The sequence below is a fragment of the Sarcophilus harrisii genome, chromosome 2 (genome assembly GCF_902635505.1).
Source record: "Sarcophilus harrisii chromosome 2, mSarHar1.11, whole genome shotgun sequence".
In the NCBI taxonomy this organism is placed as follows: domain Eukaryota; kingdom Metazoa; phylum Chordata; class Mammalia; order Dasyuromorphia; family Dasyuridae; genus Sarcophilus; species Sarcophilus harrisii.
This window is the reverse complement of record NC_045427.1, coordinates 57,410,224-57,427,426: the sequence shown is the minus strand read 5'-3', so window position 1 is coordinate 57,427,426 and position 17,203 is coordinate 57,410,224. Positions and strand designations below refer to the sequence as shown.

Genomic DNA, 17,203 nt, shown 5'->3' with positions numbered 1-17,203 from the left:
TATGAATATGGGGAGTTAGAAATCAAAGGGAGTCCAGGATGATCCCTAGGTTTTGAGCTTGAGCGACTGTAAGGCTGGTGATACCCTTAACAATAATAAGGAATTTTGAAAGAAGGAGTTTTAGGGGGGAAAATAATGGGAATCATTAGCCTTGAGATAATTGGATCCATGGAGCTAGTGGCATCACATGAAATACTATAGTGGGAGAAAGATTGCCCAGAACAGACCTTTGGGGAACATCCTGTAATGCCGAAGAAACTGAGCAAGACAGAGATTAGAGAATTCAATAATTTATTAAATGGAGAGAAATACTGGGACCAATGGATCCATGTTGATCCCAGGGCTAACCCTAAATGCCCTGAGTAGGGGCAGCAAGCTTTTTATGGAATAACAAGAACAATGACATTACTGATATTCTGATGACATCTAAAATGGATAAACCTTTATCTCGTCAAACATTAAGGAATGTCTATAAAACCTTTATCTCAAACATTAAGAGGGGACGGTTATAACCTAAGGCAGAATAACGAATAGGACAATTGGAGGAACTGGTCACCCCATTAAAAGGGAACTTTAGCATAACAATCCAGGGTTTGTGGGTGTCACACACCCTGCATGAAGGAAATTGAGCTGGAACAGTCAGATGGTAAGAGAACTAGGAGAGAGCATTGTCATGAAATTTAGAGAGGAGAGAGTATCCGGGAGAAGAAGGTGACTGATAGTATCAAAATCTGCACAGAGATCAAGAGGATTAAAAATTCATGGGGGGGGAGGGGGGGGGGAAGATTTGGCAATTAAGAGATCCTTGGTAACTTTGGAGAGAGAATAGTTTTCAATCGTAACTATGAGTCTGGTAGAAGCATATGGCTTCTTTCTTCCTAATATTTGACCAAAAGCAATGAATTCAGAATAAAAATGTGTAATTTCTGCATAAGATGAACAAAGTGGAATATACTTCTTTTATGAAAGTCAGGTCCTGTAGAGGGCTGAAACTCTTCAGTCAATGTACTGAGGTCAGGATAACCCACCACTTGAGGTTGACTACTGATTGAACAAAACTCTATAAGCATATGCTTGGAAAATGGCCCTTCCCACTATCCTGTGCTGGCTCGATGATAGAGAATTGTCGGAGGGACTAGGGGGTGAAGTAAGACGAGCCAGGGTCACTTTTTGCGATGGACAAGAAGAAGGTGGTTGCAGAGATCGTACTTCCATCCCCTTCACTTTTACCCCTAAAGACCAAGAATAAAGACTAAGGATTTTTCCTTATCCTGACTCTGGCTGATTCTAAGGTATCCTGGGTGCTAGCGCGATCATCACAAGGTACATAATATCTCATCAGCTAACATTGCAGAAATAACACAGCTGGTTGAAAACAAAAAATATTTCATATAAGTAGAACTACTTAGTCTCCAAATCTCATATTGAACTATGAGATTTCTTGAAGAAATGGACTATTGTCTATGCTTTTGTATTTCCCTTAGTCCCTAGTGCAAAGTATAAATACACAATAGGTGCTTTATAAATCCTATTAAGGTGAATGGAGTCTTCATGTTATTTTCTCTTTGTCTTACAGGCCCCTCTTAGTCATGACCTCATCCTTAACCTGACTCAGGATGGAATCAAACTGTTGTTTGATGCTTTTAATCAGCGGCTAAAGGTAAACACAAATGTCATCTCAAATATTTAATATTTGACAATCATTCAATATTTTTGAGGATAGCTCTATGCCTTTTTGAGGATAGGATTTTGTCACATTGAACAAAATGGATTGTATATATTCTCTACTGTGTTAAATTGCACTTTATTATTGAAAGGTCCTTAATCCTTTCATAGCCCACTTTACAAATGAGAAAACTTAGGGCTGGGAAGTGAAATAATTATCTTTCTATTATAGAATTTTAGAATTGAAATGGACCCTAGAGATGATCTAATCTTGAGATTCTATCCAATTCCAATTCTTTGATTCTGTGAGGTGATCCAGATGCTGTGTTATACAGAGGAAATTGAGGTCTAGAGAGAGGAAGCAAAGTGTCTGAATCTGCACAGAATAAGGCAGAGCCAAGGTTAGGATTCACCCCCTCATTTTACAGATTATACTATAGCCTAGAGAGGGGAAAATAGCTTGCCCTGGTCCCAGGTAGTGAGTGTTAGACCTGAGATCTGACCCATGGCTTCAGATCTCCTGTGCTTTTAGCGTAGTTGGCTGTCTGCAGTTCCGGGCTTCAGGCTTCATTCAGACATCCTTGCTGTGTGTCTTCCACTTCAGTAGTTCACAAATCAGTGCCATCCCATTTTCACTTAGAAACCAATGGAATGCCAGAGGCAACACAGTTGCTATTGGAGATTCTCTCAAAAAGGCAAAGGAAAATTAGTCTTTTCTCTGAAACCAAATATTCACTAAAGGGGGCATGATAATGACAGAGAGGCCAAGAGATTTATGAAAATCCCAAATCCCTCTGGAAGGAAGGGATCCTAGAATTATAAACTTAATACAAAAGAGAACCTTAAATTCCAACCCCTGATTTTACCAATGAAAAAACTGAGGCCAGGTAAATCCTTACTTGGTGTGTCACATAAGTAGTAAGTGATAAAGCCTGCTTTTGAATCCAGCCCTCAGATTCCAATTGCAACAGCTTGGCCAATATATCACAAAGGCAAGATGGAGAGAGATGATGGTGGTGGTTGTACAAGAACAAGAGTGAGTAGTTGATGTAGCTTCTAGTAGGATAAAACAAGGAAATGACCTGTGTGTTTTGGGTAGCTTACCAAAGTATTTTGTTGTATAGAATCTTTAGGTCTGCACTCTCATTGATCTAGGGACTTCTTATATCTTCACCCAGTTTCTGCTTTAGCATCTCCTTCTAACCTATGTAGGGTCACTTCTGTGCCATGCTAGTGGAGCTCAATCTCTTTGGCAGGTTCAATCAAGCTAGAAAGAACTTGAGCATAGACTTAGCAACAGACTATTTGCTAAATATAGAGTGGCTCTTATCAGTAGGTTGGTCACAGAGCTGGTGATTTTTTGGCTATGGCAAGCTAGAGACAATTGAAGTCTGAAGTCTGATCCCACAGTTTAGGGCTAAGAATGTTGTTGCAAAGGAAGTCTTTCATTTTGTTACATTTTGGTGTAGTTACTATATGTAAAAGGACAGAGACTGGAGCTTGTCCTCAGATGTTTTGCAGACTAGTGGGGCTTGAGAATTGCACATTTCTTTATTGGTGGTTCTCTTTGAATACAGGAGACCTTGAATAAATGTTGATTTTGGATTGACATATTCACTACTGCGTTGTTTGCTTGAGCTAGGGGCTAATTGATTGGTATGCTACAGTTCATAGAACCTGTTTTATTCCAAGATAATTCTTGAATAATATATTGTTTACAAATCTCAAGGTGGCTCATAGGTTGATTATGGGTCACAGGAGCCTTATTGTTTCAAAGCTACAACTTAAAAAGTAGATTCAGATTGGTGTACAGGACTAATTTCAAACTAAGAGTCAGTTAACAAGATTATTTAGCTTTGATTCAAATGAAATAGACTTGAATTAGAAGGAATATTAACTTCCTGAGTCTCAAAGTAGTTTTTCTGAAAACAGTATATGTCACACAGTCTCTTTTTAAAACAAGCTTTTATTAACAAAATATTCCCCAGTAACCCCCCTCCTTTCAAAGAGAGCTATCCTCTAGAACAGTATGTTTGTAAGAAAAAAGGAAAGGGGGAAAAAACATAGCATAACTGATCAATAAATTGGGAAAATCGGAAAATGTACTTGCGTGTTTTTTGTAATGATATCTTTTTGTCTCCTTCCTGTGGGCCCAGCCCCTCTGGTTAGAATTATCGCTGAAAGTTGAGGTAAGAAAAAAACAGGGAACCCCCATGCTGAGAAGCCAGTAGGCAGTGACACAGATTTACACAGGAGGTAAATCTTCCTGTTCAGCATCATATTGGATTGTTAATGGGGAAGGATAAATTGGGACACTTCTTAGAGGAAATGGGAGACTTTCATGCCTAGTGCAGTAAGAGCCTGTCTTCATGCTTCAAGATCTATCGGGAATAATCACCTCAGGCCCTGAGCCTATTGAATGGCAGGTCAAGGCTGTGTTTCACTACCACTTCATAATTGTTCATAGTGATTATCTCCATTGGAATCATTGAAACCCTTTTTGAAGAATGATGAAGATATAGAGAAGTGTTGAAAAAGAAAAGATTATCCTATTTGTACTTCTCCTGTAATTTCATGTAACCTATCTATAACACTTCCTCTAGATTACTGACCTCAGCAATTCCCTGAGTGTTTTCCGGTAACCTCTTCCTAGTCTATTTATCCAAATATAAGAAGCCAAACTATTAGTAAATCTTGGGTGACTGTATTGTAAGAGCTATTCATATGTCTTTTCCACTAGTCTTTCTCAAACTATGACACACCTAAACAGTTGTCAAAGCAAAACAATGTTTGTTTTCCTTTCTACCTTCCCTGTTATTCCCTGTCCACACATTGCACTTCTTGGGTATTTTCTTAACAGGCTATCTCTTCTTTCTTCATTTACCTTGACTACCATAAACTCAGCTTGGATTCCTTCCTTCAGGTAATAGATTAATAAAGAAGTAAGGAAACTATATATTACAGTGTGCTGGGGACATCTCCTGTACAGCAAAATTGAAACAGTGATTGAGAAATTAGACTGACTTCCCTGCCATAGAAATAAGGTAGCATGTGGTTTATTAGTACCTAATATATTGAGAATATAGCCTGTCCAGAGCACTTGAAAGCACCAAGGTTTTCTTTGGATGCTGGAAGAAGCTGTTAAAGTAAGAGGTCACAAAAGAGACTACCTCCTCAATATCCCCCACATCCCTAAAATAGCAGAATTGTTCCTTTCCCCCCTCAAAAAAAAAAGGAAGACCATGGGAAATGCCAAAAATTGATAATATCAAAAATTAGTAAGATAGAGAAGAGCTCTAATCCATTGAAAAGACATTTTAAAAATTAAAGGCATCAGTCATCAACCTATAAAGAAAAAATGTATCCTCAATAACAAACCAGAAATTCCTCAATAAAAGAAAACAAAATTAAAACTCCATTATGCAGACTGACTGTGCTGATGTATAGCATCATTATATAGCAGAAAATCTGGATGCACACAGAAAATGATCAGAAGGAAGCAAAGAACCAAACAGAACATTTTTGTTGTTTTGTTGATATATTTTTTAAAATATGGATAATTTGGAATTTGTGATTTTATATGTGATCATGTAAGAGCTTGTTTGTTTAAATGGTTTATTTTTCTTAGAGATTTAGAATTTTAAAATTACTCCCAAATTAAAAAGAAACTAAACTTTCTGTAGAAGTTGTTGGAATGACAAGATAAAGTGAAAACACAAATAACTCTAAAAAATAATGCAGTTGGATAAATGTTGGCAAACAATTCAGATGAAAGTAACAATTCTGGAAGATATATCAAGAACAGATAATCTTGAGAATGTTTGGGCTTCTGGAAATTGAAGAATTTGACAGCCTTTTCCCTCCCAAAAATTGTGTAAGTATATTTTTCAGAAGTATTGCAAACAAGAGACAAGTGGCAGATAGAATTCATTTAGGGAGCAACTGGGGAAAATTCTTTGGATACTGGCTGAAAGAAACCTGTTGCCTGAAATAAATTATAACATGTCTTTTAAAGATATGCCAGACTGAGCACAAATGATGCATTTGCAGGGCACCGTCTTGGATATTGTTACTTGATCCTTCTGCTGGCATCATAATAATATCCCTTTCTTGAAAGGTTTAAAGTTTATGATATTCTTTCCTCACAATAATCCACTGAAGTAGTACTGGAAGTATTGTTCCCATTTTATAGATAAAGAAACTGAGAGTTAAAGAAATGAAAGCATGGGGCAGCTAGATGGTGCAGTAGATAAGAATACAGGCCCAGGAGACAGACATATTTGAACCTGGGTTCAAATATGATTTCAAACACTTAACACTTCTTTGTTGTGTGACCCAGGGCAAGTCACTTAATCCCAATTGCCTCTCAAAATAAAAAACAAAACAAAAGAAGTGAAGGCATGTCCAACATTTTACCTTCTGTACCTTCTCTCATATTCCTATTATACTGGTCCTAAAGAGGTCCTTGCACTTCACTTATTTAGATTCTCCCTTATTTTCTTCACTTAGCAACTTTTCCACATTTGAAGTCCATTCAATCTGAATTTTCCAGCCAATCTTTTTCTACCCATCCCCCTCAAGTAATTTTCCCTCTTAATGAAGTGGGTTGTGGTCCCTTTAAGAAACTGTATTTCCTATTGATTTGTGATTCCTTTCAGATTCCCAGCCCCTCCTGACTGAGACATATCAGTCCAGGAAGCCAGGGCCTTTGATTCACAAGGAGTTGACACCTGGCTTGCCATTTTCCTCTATTCCCTGACTCTTCCATTTACTAGCAGACTTTAATAGTCTCATAGATAATAGAGGCTCCCTCAAAATCCTAAACCCCCAAATTCCTTTGTCTTCTTAATCTTCCATAACTTTCATTCCACTGTGGGTACACAGGGGGATGGTCATCCTTAGCCTCAAGTATTCCACTTCCCCCACTTTGAAATTCTGACATTACACTACATGACCATAACTATCATTCCACCCCTTCCTGCGTCTTACACCCCTTCTTTGTTTTCATTGATACCTCCATTTGCTCTATCTCTCAGGTGCCTTCTCTTTGAGGAGGAATATCTCCAATATCAACCCATTTGGGTTATCTATTTCAATTCTACCCTGTCCATATGCTATTCTTCTCTGCTCTTGATTACTCTATCATTTGTCTCTTGCTTTTACTCACGAGCTTGTGAACACAGCCAGAGGAAGCCTTGTTTGTAAGTGTGCTAACTGGATGCATTGCCCATTCATCATCTCTCTTTTCAGCTGGGTCCTTTTATTCTCCTATAATTGATTCTAACTCTACAGAAACTATTCCAGAACTTGTTTTCCTTTCTCAGAAGCCATCCACACGCCTTCCTTCTCCATCCCTCTGTTGGCTGAGGATCTTGGTGATTGATTACCTTACAAAGAAATTTGAGGCCATTTAGCATGCAGTCCCTTTTCCCTTCTGCTCTTAAGTACTTATTATTTTCTTACAACAATAAAACGTAATCAAATCTCCCCAGTTCTTAAAAAAAAATCTTTCTCTATACCTTAACATCCCCTCAAGCTAGTGTCCCATATCTCTCCTTCCTTTCTCAGCTAAAGTCCTTAAAAAGAGATGTCTGCACTCATTGCTCCCACTTTTGCCATCTGGCTTCCTACCTTATTACTTAACTAAAACTCCTCTCTTTAAAGTTACCAATAATCTCTTAAATGCCAAACCTTAATTTTCATTCTCAATCTATTTCATTTGACTCAGTTGACTCTCTCCTCCTAAATTCTCTGTTCTCTGAGCTTTCCTTATGTGTCTTTCTCCTTTGTTCTCATTCTATATGTATGACCATTCTTTATCTCCTTGACTGGTCTTTATAGTCTCCCATGTTGATAATTTCAGCATTATCCTGGACCCCTCACTTTCCCTTATCTCACATCTCCAGTCATTTGCCACATCTTGTTATTTCTACCTGCAAAGTCTCATCTGACCCCTTCTCTCCACTTACAAAGCTAAGTAACCACCTTATCCTCATCACTTCTAGCCTAGAACTAGCAACAAGCTTTCTAATTGGTTTCCCTGTCTCAAGCTTCTTATCATACTAGTCCAGCCTATTCATTGCTGCCAAAGTAATTTTCTTTAAAAACAAATCTTAGTGTGTGATTTCTATCAACTATAATGACTTTCTATTTGTCTCTAAGGTCCGATAGAAATCATTCTGTTTAAGCTCTACACAGTCTGACTCCAGTCTACCTTTCCAGTCTCATTGAACATTGCTTTCTTCCTTAATTATTCTGCAATCCAGCCAAACTAACTTCTCTTTTCTTCATATACGACAATGCATATCCCATCTCTGTCTGCATCTCTTATGCCTGGAAAGCTCTCCCTCCTTATTTCTCTGCCTCATAGAATCACTCTCTTCCTTCAAGATTCAAGCACTATCTTCTATGTGGAGCCTTTCCTGATCTCACTTCCCTCTGAAATGAATTCCTCATAATTAACTGCTTTGTGTATATTTTTATTTATGCTGTTTTTGTTTTTATCTGTATTTCTTCATTAGAATATAAATTAGAATGCAGATTGAAGCATACTTTTTTTATTTTATTACTAATTTTTTTTGTCTGCATTTTCTTTTGTGACATGGCTAATATGGAAATGTTTTATGTGACTGCACATGTATAATCTTTTTCAAGTTACCTTCTCAAAGAGAGGGGAGAAAGAAGGAAGTAAAGAATATGGAACTCAAAAAAAAGTTTTAAATGCATGTTAAATGTCTTTTTAAAAAATGTAAACTTGTGAATAGGGATGTCACCCTTATGAAGCCACAAAGGTTACCAGTTCTCCCCTGTCTTCTCTATTGTTGCTTCTTTAGCTAGTTCACCTATATAGTAGTCATAGCAAGACGGAATCCTTAATGATTGGTTACTAATTCAGCTCCTTTAATTCCTAGTAGGTGAGAGACTGTTATAGTGAATAAGGAGGGCAAGATAAATCTTATGGCCCTACTCAGACTCAGTTTCAAATGATGTGGGCTGTGACCATGGAATACTACTGAAGATTGGAATTCAGCAGTCCAGCAGTCTGTGATGAAGCACCCTGGAGAGACAATGCCATGGGCAGCTTTTGTGAGCAGCACCCCTAGAAGACACTTAAGTAATTAGTTGTTGAATAAATAAATAAACCTGAAAACTGGCCTTTATTTATTGGTTCATCATGAGAAAATCTTTTTAATTACCACCCAACATTTAGAGAGCATCAACAGGATCATCTTGAAACATGGAGAACCATTTTGTGTGTTGCTGCCATGACCAATCATGCCCTTTATGCAGACTGTGTTTAATTTAGTGATCTATATTTATAGTATCTTGTTATTTATACTCTTGTCATTCCCTAGAGTACTTACATCAGACAGTACAACCTCTGCCTCCTGATATGTTCTTGTATGCAAGACTCTCCCCTGAGCTTCCACTTTGTAGTTCAACATTTCTGGAACCTCTCTGACACAGTTCATCTGGAATCATAGAATGTTAGAATTTGAAAGGACTTCTTCCTAAAGGAGTCCAACTTCCTTGTTTTACAAATGGAAAGACTGAAAATTCAGAGAAAACAAGTGACATTTATAAAGCTACCTAAATGGTGTGGGTCAAGAGTCACATTGTGAAATCAGTTTTGATTCCAAAATCATTGTTTCACAATACTCTGTCTCCTGATCTTTCTAGCTGTTTACATAACCCCAGCCAGAGATTCTACCTAATATAGACTTTTGTGGATAATAGTTTTTTCACACTTTACAAAAGCTAACATTGTGTGCCGTTTGTGGTTGACAAAATAATGTTTATTATCATTGCTGATAAAAATCAAATGCCATTGTATAGTATAACATTTCTGTGGGAAAATTAAATTGAAACTAAATTATTTTGACTTGAATCCCTTTTCCTGGCATGTACCTAGTGGTTGATTAGTTTAAGGACAACCTGTACTGTGAGTAGGTGATAAACTTGCCCTGTGGACCCGTCGTCACAGACTTAGCCCTGCCTGCTCAGCTAGTAAAGGCTGATGTGTTCTGTAATCCAGGTGAAGATAGACCTTTCAGGGATAACCATGGTCTCAGTTTTGTCTTTTTGTCCCTGCCCTTAGAGTAACTCCCTTGCACTTAGCAAAAGCTTAACAAATATTTGAATTAAACCGAATCCATCATTTATCCCTCTGAGCAGATCAGCAGCATACCTTTGGCCTGGAATCAAGACTTTGCTTTGTGTCGGTTTGGTTCTTTTTTGTATTTTTTGTGTCTTATAGAGGTGGTAAGTGCTAATGGAAAGAACAGTGAGAAAATCAGAAGGGCCTGCATTTGAACCCCATGGCTTAGTATTTGTGTGAACTTGAGTGATTTGCTTAAACTGTTTCTGTTTTTTCCTCTATAAAATAAAAGGATTGAATTAAATCACTCTTATCAGCTCAAAATAGCCAAATTCTTAAACTGTAAATTCCCTGAAGACAAGGATAATCTTTTCTGGATTTTATATCACCTTGGTGCCTAGCACATAGTGCAGAAGGTCTTTCTCCCCCCACCCCCCACCCCCCCAAAGGCAGTTAGAGTTAAGTGACTTGCCCAAAGTCACACAGCTAGCAATTGTTAAATGTCTGAGGCTGGATTTGAACTCAGGACCTCCTGACTTCAGGGCCAACATTCTACCCACTGCACCACCTAGCTGCTCCTCAAAAGTCTTTTCTTAAAAACAATATTTGTCTTTTGTGGATCCTGATGAGTGTTTATTCCAGAAGTCTCTTTTTAAGAGTTTTTTAAAAATGTATGCCTTTAATCATTTTTCTTAAATGTCCAATGTATTGTGTCTTTTAGGTAATTGAAGTTTATGACTTGACTAAAGTGAAGTTAAAATATTGGTAAGTCATATTTAAAATTGATATATCATTCTCATGACAAACCAATTCTAGATGTCTCCTTTCCTTTCATTCAGTTGTCTATCAGCTTTCCTTTGCTTCCCAGACCTATGAGGCCCATCACATTTGTGGGATTTGTAGGGCCTGAGACTTTTCTTCTTGTCATCTACCACAACTCAGGGTCCCTGGGCCTGGGCTCCCTCCTATAAAATAAGAGCCATTTAGGACACTAAAAAGCCACTCCAGGATTGATTGCCTCCATCAGCACATTTCTTTACAATTAATAGCATTCATTGTCTCTACTGTACAGAAAAGTCTGAGTAAGTAGTCATGTCCCTTCTCCTGATTTTGTTGAGATTCTGCTAGGTCAGACCAGGGACTAATATTGATCATTTAGTATAATTATCTTTTGATGAGGAAACTTTCATTTAAACAGATTTGGGCCATGTTTTGTAAGATAGTCAATCTTTTAAGAATCTAATCTTAAAAGATAAACCAGATAGATACAGAGTTCCAAATAGTCTTTTATTGAAATGTTTGCCTCCCCATTCTCATTTTACTTCTGTCTGGGCCAGTATAGAGTTCATTTCTCCCTTTTCCCTCCTCTTCCCCCTCTCTGTGCAGAGGGGCATTCCCTCTCAGTTCTTTTCCAGGTCCTCAGAGCTCTTCACCAAGTGTCACTTAGTAAACATTGCTCTTCTTACAGATTTGCTTCCTCAAAATTCTCTCTCCCCAAGTTTATTCCTAGTGGCTTAGTCCTACTCTGCTGATATATACTCCTTTTTAAAATTCTCCCACCTCCTACTGGAATAGCACAGCCTTTTCACACTCTGATCTCCTTGAACCATCCTTTCTCCATGCCCCTGTAATGGTTGTACTGTTGAAATTCCACTAGACTGAGACCTACCTCAATTTGTTGAGAACCTCTGAAGAACAGCCTGTAAATATAGTCTTTCTTTTCTTATGTATAAAAATCTTGGATGAACGTCAGTATCACTGTGACTAAAAGCTTGATGTTGGAGTTGGGAAGACCTGGAGTCAAATCCTTCCTCTTGATACCTGTTGGCTTTGGGACTCTGGGCAAATCATCCTTTCTGTGTTCCCAGACTCTCTTAAGGCTGTATTACATGTATATCATGTAAGGGTAATTTCTACATCAAAGAGTTCTTTACACTAATGAAATCATGTTTGAATATAAGAAAAATAGATTTTGTTAGTGACTTACCTTAATATCTGAACTTAGTTTGCAACTAGTATCTGGTTTTTGTATAGTATATTGGTTTTTGTTTTCAAAGTAAATTTTGCAGCCATGATAACTCATGAATTCTGAGGTTTTATAACTGTTGAAAAGAGCCTTTTTTGTTTTTCAGTGGTGTCCATTTTAACTCTCAGGCAATAGCTCCAACCATTGAACAGATTGATCAGTCCTTTGGAGCAACCCATCCAGGAGGTAAGAAGTGCTAAGCAGAAAGGTCATTAAATAGTGACAACTCAAGACAGTGAACATGGAAGTAGTTTTAAAACCCTTTCCTGTGCTTTTAAATCTCCTCAGTAAATCTAGAGGTGAAAAAATATAATAAAAGGTTAAGAAAACAATTCTCATTTGATCCTTCTAACTCCTAAGAAGCATCAGAAAGAGGAATATCCCCAAGATTCAGAGAGCTAGGGGGACTGGCCCAAGGCTATGATGACAGCTCAGAAACAAATCCTGCTGCCATTGTTCAGTTATCCTGCCCAGTCCTGGGCCCCTGTTAATCTTCAATTGGAAATTGTAGCCAAAGCAACTTCTGCATTCACATGGAACTTCCTTCTTTTCCAGTGTACAACTCGGCTGAACAACTTTTCCACCTCAACTTTAGAGGATTATCATTCTCTTTTCAGTTAGACTCATGGACCGAGGCTCCAAAATATGAGGTCAGGAATTCTATGTTTCTAATGTTGCTAAAATATTGTTAAGAGTATAAACATAGCACGTGACTTCAGAGAATTTAATGAATAAATATTTAGCCAAAAAGACTACTTTTTCATTTCTTTGCCTTTAAATTTAATATTATTAAGTAATTTGTTCAGAGACACATGCTGTGGGTTTGTATTTTTTTTTTAATCTTGCTCTGTCCCTAAAAACTAGCATTGAATTCAGTGAACTCTTATATGACCTTTTAGCCCTGTGTCCTGTGATATCCAGTATACAGGAAATGCTTATATCTCGGGACACTGCTGATTCTTTTTCTCACCATCTCTGTATGGAAGCAAGTTTATCTTCCCATAGAGTTTTAGTCTTCTATTATGTACTTTTTTGGGACTTGTTTTAACATGTGTATACTTGATCTTCCTCTACCACATCATGAGCTTAGGAACTGTCTCCTTTACCTGTGTTTCTTCTATCTATGTGTAGGACCTTGCATCCAGGAGGTGCTTAATAAATGTTTGAGCATGGTTTGTCATATTCATCTTGGGAGAAGGGAAAGCATTGAGAGTACTTAAGGATAATTATTTCCTCAGTGATACATGGTAATATTGATGTGGCCAGCTTTAAACAATAGATGTATTCATGAAAAGAAATTTAAAATAAAATTTTTATTTTTTCCCTTAATTATACAATTTAGTGTGAAAGACTTTATCGTTTCAATTTTCAATGGCTTGTGGCTCCTAACAATCCCTTCCCTTCATTTCAATTCCTTTAGTAAGGAAACACTAATTTTTGAATGCATAATTATGTTTCATAAAGGTATGTTATTTATGTTAACATATAATACTTGGTTATAGTTATTTAAGATGAATTAATTTTACCCACATTAATTTTTAACGTGATAAATGTCCGTAGACCTCACCCACATAAACAAATGTTGTTTGTGGTCCTTAAGAGTTGTAATGGAAGCTGTGACCAAAAAAATTGAGAACCTCTAATTCAAAGAAATATGCTTCTAATGTTTCTTTTGTGGGGAAAAAGTAGTTACTTGATTTAAATGTGTGTGTGTGTGTGTGTGTGTGTGTGTGTATTTTATGTATATGCATATATATAAGCAACATTTATATTTCTGAGATTATCATCCATTTTCTTACTTTGCTATATGTGGAGTGGTGCTAGTATTAGTAACCATGTTACTGTGTTCTGAATCTCAAAAGATGCAATATACTTAGTAAAACTTGTATTTCGTCTTTGTAGCCTAATTTTGCCCATGGCCTGGCTTCTCTTCAGATTCCCCATGGAGCAACTGTGAAACGCATGTATATCTATAATGGAAATAGCTTGCAGGATACCAGGTAAGCAGGAAGAAGAAAGGATGGGTTACTTCCTCTTGTCCAGAAAGGTTCTTGTTCTCCCTCAGCCTGTAAAAGTAGTAGAATGAGAGCAGGAAGGGAACTTTGGGGCTATCTAGTCCTACCTGCTCATTTTTTAGATTAGGGAACTGAGGCTCATAGAGGTGAAATAATGTATTTAAGGTGACAAGGCAGGTAGGAGTGGAAACTGCATCCTTTTACTCTGTATTCAGGGACTTATTCCTCTATATAATATAATTGCTGCCTTGATTCTATAATTTAAGCCAATAAACTTTAAAAAAATAAAATAAACAAAGGGAAGCCAAAAAGGTGGAGGGGAAGCCAAAAAGGTGGAGAAGGGTGGGCATGAAGTTGGTAGAAGCCCTGGTTGGAATTAAAGAATTGGCTGGAATTTGAGCCCTCTCTCAAGGGCTGAGTTTTTTCTGTCTTCCAGCCTTCTATCAGAGGGGTAGGGGTGTTTCCTGATGATGAGCTTCCCCTGGGGCAGCCTAGCTGAACAGCTGGCAAGAGATGATTATGTTAATAAGTCTCAAACATGGCCCAGCAGTATAAGGAGAAGTCTTGAAATTATGTGCATTGCACTGGTGTCTTCGCATATCTTTTCAAGCCATCATGGTTTTTCTGTTTGGTTGAGTTTTTTAGACAGAGTTAAGTGACTTGCCCATGATCATACAGCTAGTAAGTGGCTGAAGCTAAATTTGATCTCAGGTCCTCCTGACCCCCAAGCCAATGGCCTGCCCTCTGTGACATCTAGCTGCCTCACTATGTTTGTTCTTTATACTTTGGCAACATTTGCTTTCAGGTTTGTTTTTTGGTTTTTTTTGTTGTTGTTGTTGTTGTTGGGGGAAGGGGGGTTCTGTCATTGTGTGTCTTGTTTTCTTGGCTCTGCATCAGTTCACATGATCTTTCTGGACTTCTCTCTGTTCATCATCTGGATTACTTTTTATAGCACAGTAACATAGCTTTACATTTATACACAACAACTTTATTTAGCTATTCTCCAAACCATAGGCTTCTATTTTGTGACCCATATGACCCATAAATAAAAACTGGGTTGTCTTTAAAATGCTGGATGCAAGTGGGTATCTATCTAGAAGGGCCAGTCTAGTGTCTTGAAGGGTAACTGGCCCTTATTGCCTTTTTGCTTGGTTGCATGGAAGGGAAGACATTCTAGTCCCTGAGATCTAGCCTCGTAGTTGGAAAAATCCTCCCAAGTCAGCCAGTCTCTCTCAGTTCCAGCGCCTATGGACCTGTGAAATGAAATGACAGGTGTAAAAGAACTCTAGGTGTAAAGTTTGCAAATGTGAGCTGCCTTCCTCTGTTTCTGAGTCCTAAGCAACATAGCAACTTTCCTCAGCCTTGGGCTGCTCTTCTGCCAAACCAGGCCTGGCCTGCACATGGACATCGCCCTCTGGTGGTGAATTCATAGTTTGTAGTGTAGCAGTTTTAGAACTTTCCCCAGTCATATAGGCAGATAGTTTTCCTTGATCCCAAAAAAGTGACGTTATCCTTCCATCATCAACCACTCAGTCAAGTCAGCAAACATTTTTTGATTGATTACTGTGTGCCAGGCATTGTGCTAAGTCCTCGAAATACAATTATAAGCGAAAACACAAAAATAGTCCCTGCCCTCAGAGAGTTTACAGACTAAAGGGGGAGACATGTACATACGAGGGGAGAGAGTAGACTAAGCATTTATTAAATACCTACTGTGTGCCATGTATTGTGCTAAGCACATAATAGATACTATCTCAATCCTCACAACAACTTTGGGAGAGAGGTGCAATAGTTATCCTCATTTTACAGTTGAAGGAATCAAGGCAAACACATGATATGGCTTGCTCACAGTCATCCAGTTAGTGTCTGAGGCTAAATTTGAATTCGGATCTTCCTGACTGCAGTCCCAGAGCTCTGTCCACTGTATCACTTTGTTGCCTCTGAAGGTACATCTATAAGAGCCTTTGCTTAGAGGCTATTTGATTTGTTCCTCAGGGCCCCAGGTATGCCCCTCAGCTGCTTCCAGGGAAATGTATATGCAGAAAGTGTGGATGTTTTGAGAGATGGAACTGGACCCTCAGGTTTACGACTCCGCCTCCTTGCTGCAGGTAAGTGATCACATTGGGAGAACATTTTTTTTTCTTCCTTTCACCTCTCCTATCCCCCAGTTAAGTCTGCCTTTGGGAATTCTCATTCTGACTACTTTTTATCTCCTCAAATACTAAGATATATACAAATTAAACTTTTTAAAGCTTTCATCTACAAATAAGAAGATAACCTTTTCATTAAACTGTAATCTTTCCCATTTTATCTGTATAAAGCTGGTTAAATTTAATGTTAGAAACAAATTCTCTCAGCACTTTTAAACAAAGTTCCAAGGTCCCTTTCCTAATGAAGTTTATAATACAAACATAAACACAGAGGGACAGAATCCCCACAGCAACCCTGCCAGTATGAAGGTGTTTTTGAAAAGTGCTAAATGGAGGGCTGAGGGTGCTAAGAGGGATACTAAAGGTGATTAGGGGGGTGTCTGCCTGTACCTTTTCAAAAAGGGTAGATCAGAGTTCAGCAAGGTCAGTACAAGAAAAGATCCTAGTAATGGGGCCTAGTGTGAGCAAAGGCTGATATACTTGGCCAGCTAGGAAAAAAATTCTGAGACCAGGCTGCAAACTCCCAGGGGGTTGATTTCTATTTCAGGGTCAAGATTTTTTGGTATAACATCAGTGACCAGATCTGGGCACTTAAACTTGAGAATTGCCGCACATGTGTCTTGTCAGCTCCTAGAGAGCCAACTGTGTGTCAGCTAATAAGCCGTCAGTACCTGAAAGCAAAGGCTCTTTCTTTTATGTTTTGCATATACTGCAGTGCCAGGACCATTGATAACACACAGAGTAGGTTCTTAGGAATGTTTATTGAATTACAAGTTCATCCTTAACTTTGGAAGCATGAGAAAGAGACAGTCCTTGCCATAGAAGCTTGGTCCCACACACCACATGCAGGCATCTCTAAATGGGTGAAGTGGGTTGTTTCTTGAGGTTTTATTTGCCAGGAATTGATGGGCCTCTAAGGGATGAGAAATGTTCATTGCCCTCTCCTTATTACCTTATTTTACAAAGGTAGTTTAGTTCTTAAATGCTCTTTAGGATTCTTTCATTGAAGAACTCAGGAAGGGTTCCAAAGTACCCATTGGAGAAGGCTCAGTAAGCAAAAAAGAGGCCCTTGCATCTTGTTTATTTAACAGCATATGCATCTCCATTTCTGGACCTTTGCCTTTGAAACACCCTAGTATAAAATGCCCTCTGCATGCATACAGATGACATCACTTTGTCTCTGCTAATTAATTGCTCATTCTAAGTAGCTCTTAAGATTATTCCTTTCCTAAGGGAACAGTAGACTGGT

General features: G+C 38.2%; 1 protein-coding gene across 1 annotated transcript in view; it reads left to right on the top strand.

The window, feature by feature from the left end:
- Positions 1-17,203, top strand: part of C2H16orf70 (chromosome 2 C16orf70 homolog) — a 47,112-nt gene that overhangs the window by 9,339 nt on the left and 20,570 nt on the right. Inside the window, exons 3-8 of the mRNA XM_031950306.1 lie at positions 1,577-1,660; positions 10,485-10,528; positions 11,896-11,975; positions 12,345-12,439; positions 13,692-13,789; positions 15,800-15,912. Of these exons, the coding sequence (XP_031806166.1) occupies positions 1,577-1,660; positions 10,485-10,528; positions 11,896-11,975; positions 12,345-12,439; positions 13,692-13,789; positions 15,800-15,912 (514 nt within the window). The remainder of the gene's footprint in view (positions 1-1,576; positions 1,661-10,484; positions 10,529-11,895; positions 11,976-12,344; positions 12,440-13,691; positions 13,790-15,799; positions 15,913-17,203) is intronic.